The sequence below is a fragment of the Nicotiana attenuata genome, unplaced genomic scaffold (assembly GCF_001879085.1).
Source record: "Nicotiana attenuata strain UT unplaced genomic scaffold, NIATTr2, whole genome shotgun sequence".
Classification (NCBI taxonomy): domain Eukaryota; kingdom Viridiplantae; phylum Streptophyta; class Magnoliopsida; order Solanales; family Solanaceae; genus Nicotiana; species Nicotiana attenuata.
This window is the reverse complement of record NW_017670307.1, coordinates 163,923-169,977: the sequence shown is the minus strand read 5'-3', so window position 1 is coordinate 169,977 and position 6,055 is coordinate 163,923. Positions and strand designations below refer to the sequence as shown.

Here is a 6,055-nt window from a genome sequence, read left to right as displayed (position 1 = left end):
TTTTGGATATTACAATGATAAATCAACTAGTGTTACTACAAACAATATAGTTAGTACTAGTAATGACTTAGTTTATAATATGATGCTACCTGAACACCAAAACCTCTGTACGCATATGTTTGTTTAATATCATATCTATCTTTAGTAAAAAAAAAAAAAAAAAAAAAAAGTTGAAATTAATGCAGAAAAAGTTTAGTGCCGAAGACATGTAATTCAAATGGAGAAATCTACGGATAGTTAGTGGAGTTTGCGTAGGCGGTGACGTGCAGTAAAAATTAATGCTCAAGCTCTTCTCCTATTGTTTTGCCATGCAAAAACTGAAGACGTCTCTATCAACTTCACCACACGTGGATTTTTGTAAAGTGGCAGCTACCTCTTCAATTCCTTCTTTCAATTAACTCTCCTCTCTTCCTGCCTATTTATGTTTTCCACTTCCAAAATCCAGCTAGCCCTGTCTTCATTTGTATTTCCCTATTCAAGCATTTTTTCGACATCCGTTTTGAGTCCCAACTAATCTAGATTAATATCGAAAAGTTTTACTTTAAGGTAAAGCCTTTTCTATCACAGGCACATCATATATCTAAGACTCAAACTAGTCAAGGATGAAGGAGTACATATTATTCTAGCACAATCTTTGGTGGTCCCATCCAAGCGTTACAAAACTATAGTCTTCAACTACAACTCCTATTCTTCCTCTTCAACCCCCCACCTATATATTTCTCTATAGATATTCATAACAATAATACTTAGTAAAAGTCCTATATATTCTTCTGCTAGTTTTGTCTCTGGTTCCATACACTAGAGAGAATGGGGAAGATATGTGACAAAGTGCAAGGATTAAAGCCTGTAATAATGATGGTGTTTGTTCAGATAGCTTATGCAGGAATGAGTTTGTTCTATAAATTGGCTTCTAATAATGGAATGAGTTTGAGGGTTTTGATTGCTTATCGCTTCATCTTTGCTGCTGCTACTGTTATTCCTTTGGCCCTTTACTTTGACAGGCAAGTCTGTCCTTAGCACAGTCTTTGAATATATATTTTTTTACTATTTGATAGATATGTCTAGTCAATTCGTATGCATCACCTCGATTATTTTATCAAGTACCCGAGGTTATCTTTCACCAAACTGAATAACCCTACTCAGAAAATGACCCCCAAAAAACAAACACCTGGAATTTATTACTGTATTTGAGGGCAGTATTTTCTTTTTAAAAAGAAAATAGGTTCTCTTAGAGTGTCTTCTTCGAGTGAACATTTTGAGGATAAAATCCTGATGCAATTCCACATTTCTATGGAGTTTATTTATATTATTCATTTTGGATAACCATTGTTTCTTTTGTTGAAAAAAAAAAATCTTGCTATCTTCTTAGAGGCCTCGTTTTAAAAGCAAAATAAGCATGTTTTGGCTTTTTTTTTTCCTTATTTTTAATTCTGTACATCACTTGGCTAAACGTAGGATTTTACTTAGTGTAATAATGAGTAAAAAGCTTTGAACCTTTTAATGTTTTGTTTTAATTCAACAAGAAGGTTCGAGCAAATTAATTATGTGTACGTTTGATGCAACTTAATTAAAATAGAAACCTGTTGAAACATTTTGGATAAAATTCGAATATGTTTGTCCACACATTTCGAGCAGGAACTCCACTTTAAAGTTTCATAAATGTATTTTGAATTTTTGCACTTTTGCAAAATATATTTGAGTTGAATCTGACGTGCCTATCGCTATTCTTTCCTATTTGTAGGAAGATTAGGCCAAAATTGACATGGATGGTAATGTTGCTTGCATTTCTTTGTGCACTCTTCGGGTAAGTTGTATTACTTCATTCAATTCACTAATAAGTGCAATGTGAATGACAGCATAAACACAACTCACAAATTGAATATTCAGTCTTGTTTTAGGAAAACTTTTTCTTTCTTCACTCTTCTCCTCCACTATCTAAACCTTTTATTGATTTATGCGATCTCTCCAAAGGAAAAAAAAAAAAACTACTTGTTAGTACTTTCTATCAAAATATGCACTGCTTCGATTTTTATGTGACACTATTTGATTGAACAAAAAAAGAATTTGATTTGATTTATCAGTTATAAAATAAATATTAAACTGAAATTTAATTTGTTATGAAATTAAATTTCGTATAGACATATGAAAGTTTTCAAGAATTAATAATGTTGTTAATTTCTAGTTTTGGTTCATTCAAACAGATATGTCGACATATCGAGAAAATGTTGTTTAATACTCTTACACGCCAACTTAGAACTCCTGAAACTTAAAACAAGTGGAATATTTATTGAAGATGACTACCATGCAACTTTTGTTTTTCCAAAGCATGTCATTTTGACTACACTTATAACTAGTGCTTTCATTAAGTTAGATGTCTGCCCTTAACTATATATGCATTCATTTCTAATTTTGGTTCATTTACACTTTGAATTAATGCAGGGGTTCAATGGCACAAAATTTGTTTGCAGCAAGTTTAGTCCTAACTTCAGCAACTTTTGCTACAGCCATGATTAATCTAATTCCTGGCATCACTTTTGTTATAGCCATATTCTTTAGGTATATTTCAATTTTCCAATTTCATGTGTTTTTTAATTAGTTGTTTGAAGAAGATATCTCTCAGATTAGTTCCTGGTTGTAATGATACTTCTTGACATTTTTACTGCTTTGAATAAAATGCATCCGTTTTCCAAAAAAAAAAAAAAAATGGAGAAAAAAAATGTTTTCCAGAAACTGTTTTCAAAGATATGGTTTAAGGATGCTTTCAAGAAACTCTTCTTTCAATCATTAAACACTCAAAAAAAATCTTGAACGTTCCAATAAACGAAATATTTTTCCTGTAAAAAGATCGAATATTTATCCTAAAGTGTAACGAAGTCGATAGTAGGAACGTAAAAGATTATAATTTATAAAATTTAAATTCTGAATTTGTTCAAAGTTACTTTGTGAGGCATACTAATGGTTTTGTGTATATTTGGACATATCTGTTTAAGGTTGGAGAAGTTGGGTTTGAAAACAAGGGCAGGGCAGGCAAAAGTGTTGGGAACATTAATTGGAATAGGTGGGGCTATGCTTCTCACTTTTTATAAAGGCTTGGAAATTAAAACTTGGTCAACCAAAGTTGTCTTTACTGGACACATGGCAGCTTCTCACCAACACCAAAAACCATATGCTCATATTTTGGGTCCTATTTTGGCTATTTGTAGTTGCTTTTCCACAGCATTATCCCTCATTTTTCAGGTAATGTGCAAACTAAAACTTGTATATTTTAATTACTTTCTAAATAGTGCACGGTAAAAACTAAAAACTATTCAATCTTTTTTTTTTTTTTTTTTTTGGTTTCGGGGAGGAAGGTATAACATTTTAAAAGAAATTAGCGTGATTGGAAAATTTTAACCTCCTATTTGCAAATAGATGAATATGATTGCTAGAGTATTTTCCATATTAGACATACATAATTGAAAATGTAATTTTCTGTAATATTAGTATGTAAAATTGATGATTAAACATAGTGTTAACTATTTTACTTATTTGCTAATGTACAATGTAGGCGAAGATGAGTGAGTTGTATCCTTGTCATTTTTCTAGCACTGCCCTAATCTCCATTATGGGAGCACTTCAAGCTGGAGTTTTTGCACTTTGTACTGAAAGAGATTGGAGCCAATGGAAATTAGGATGGAACCTTAGACTGCTTATAGTAGCTTATGCGGTATGTTTTATTCTCCGTTACCTGTGTTTGATATAATAGAAGTCATTTCTCGCAGAATATTTTATCTAGAAATTAAAAATTATTTTCCAACTAATAATGACTTCCGTTGTACCAAGAAAACACCTTACTATATTTAGCATTTTAATGACTATACAGATTAGAAATAAACTTTACATAACTATTTTTTTTTTTTGGTGTAGGGGATAGTGGCTTCTGGAATAACAATCATCTTCTTGATGTTTTGTGTAAGGATGAGAGGTCCATTATTCCTGTCTATTTTCACCCCTTTAATGCTTGTATGTGTTGCCATTGCCGGTTCTTTATTTCTCAGCGAGAAATTACACTTGGGAAGGTATTTATTTTGCTATCCATTTATAGTGTAATATCATTTACTTTGTATTAGATCGTTGTAATTTTCTTTTCTTTATTTAGCAGTTTAATATTGGTGATTTTATCTTGCCGGGTTTGCATTTAACTAGAAATATATCTACTTATTAAGTAGAAATGTTACTTAATACACTGGATAAGAATTGTCATAGCTCAATATTCAGTTGTTTGAAGTTTTAGGTTAGAATTTTACTCTTCTTGTTTAAAGAAATCATTAATTAACGCACATGAACTTAGGATTAGTGGTATTTCCATATGCAAAAACCTTTGCAGTGGTAATGATCATAGTTATCATAACAACTAGAACATTAAATAAGTCAATACTTCCGAAGAATAGACTTTCAGCATACGTTAAATACTTAAAAGGTAGTGTAATAATTATAACAATTTATGACTTATGTTTAGGGTTGGAGACTCTCATAATTCCCTTATAGCTATCTACAATTAATATTTTTTTCTGTTTAAGAATGTGACTTTATTTATTATGAATTAGTGTTCTAGGAGCTGCGATAATAATATTTGGATTGTACGTTGTGCTGTGGGGGAAGAACCAAGAAATTAAAAGGGCTTCCAAATTGACACCTTCGAAGAGCAGTGATGAATTGGAGCAAGAAGATATAGTTTCAAACAACAAATTAGAGACCAATTGTAGCAATGTCATTGGTATTGCTCCCAATTTCCATCCCATGAATAAAATGGAAGGACTTTCTCTTCAACAAGCTCTAAAGGAAGAAGAAGGATCTATTAATCTTGATTCAAAGGTTTAGAAATTTTCTCCATATAATACAACTGGGATAAGATGATTAACCTATTGATCATATAGTAGTGCAAAATTCCTGGTACTTTCCTCCTCTATTACATTTTCATTTTTTGTTTTGTTTTCTTCCCTTGGTTTAAAGTTATATATTTAGGCGGATGTACACTATATGGCACGTTGTTAGGAGAATTCAATGGCGCTGGCACAAACCCTATATATGTGTTGAGAAATTTATTGAATATATGCATATAATAAACTGTGAATCCTTAATTAGCATAAATGGGTTGTAAGTTTGAAGGCAAACAATGGGTCGCTAGGATGCATAAACTTCAAATTCTAGATCCACCTATGATTCTTGATAAATGTAATTTCCATTAATAAGCCATTCAACGCCAGACCTCTCCTTGTGACATGTATGGATCAATAGAAATCACAATTCACTTATTCAATAATAAGAGAAATTCTCAATACAAGTAGCAACAAAAGCTACAGAATTTTCCAATGTTACACTTATGTCAATAATAATATGCATGCATTTAAACGGTTACAAGGATACTGATGGAGCCCAATCTTTACCTGACGCTTGTATGCTCCAGCCCAAAACAGCAGGGCTAGGGGTGTGCATTCGATTTATCGATTCGATTTTGACCCTTATCGATTATCGATTTGTACATATGCTTATCGTTATCGTTTCAATAAGGTTTCGATTTTTTCGATTTCAATTTATCGATTTTGGGGGCTTATCGATTCGGTTATCGATTACACCAATAAGAAAATTTGTAGGATTTCACGGAAAGTATATCGCTATAAACGCGCCTAACTAATATGGACAAAAAGAAGCTAAAATAAGACGAACACCATTTATAATATAAAAATTGTGTCAACAAGCACATGCAACAAAACTAAAGTAAGGGATCAAATGTATGCACCACCACTCCAACGGTATAAAAAAAATAAAACAAAACAAAACACATCATCACGGCTAATTTTGTTTTCCATTAATTTGAACTTCATTCCCTTGATCTTTAAATATGATCATTCCTTAAATGTGATAGAGGAAATAATAGGGTAAGGGACTTAGGGTAAAGGAAAGGGTATAGATTAGGGAAAATAATATTGTATAGTCGCTTTCAAAATAGTAGCGAATATATATACATTCTGTATGTTATATTAATCTACACAAATAGGTAATTACTCGTTTAACA

General features: G+C 31.7%; 1 protein-coding gene across 1 annotated transcript; it reads left to right on the top strand.

The window, feature by feature from the left end:
- The first annotated feature begins 446 nt into the window (after window positions 1-446).
- LOC109237577 (WAT1-related protein At1g68170-like) lies at window positions 447-5,054 on the top strand. The gene is made up of 7 exons (XM_019403897.1): window positions 447-1,001; window positions 1,742-1,804; window positions 2,440-2,556; window positions 2,991-3,237; window positions 3,548-3,706; window positions 3,907-4,058; window positions 4,587-5,054. The coding sequence occupies exons 1-7, from the start codon at window positions 808-810 to the stop codon at window positions 4,858-4,860; spliced, it is 1,206 nt and encodes a 401-aa protein (XP_019259442.1). The 5' UTR covers window positions 447-807; the 3' UTR covers window positions 4,861-5,054.
- Window positions 5,055-6,055: the final 1,001 nt, after the last annotated feature.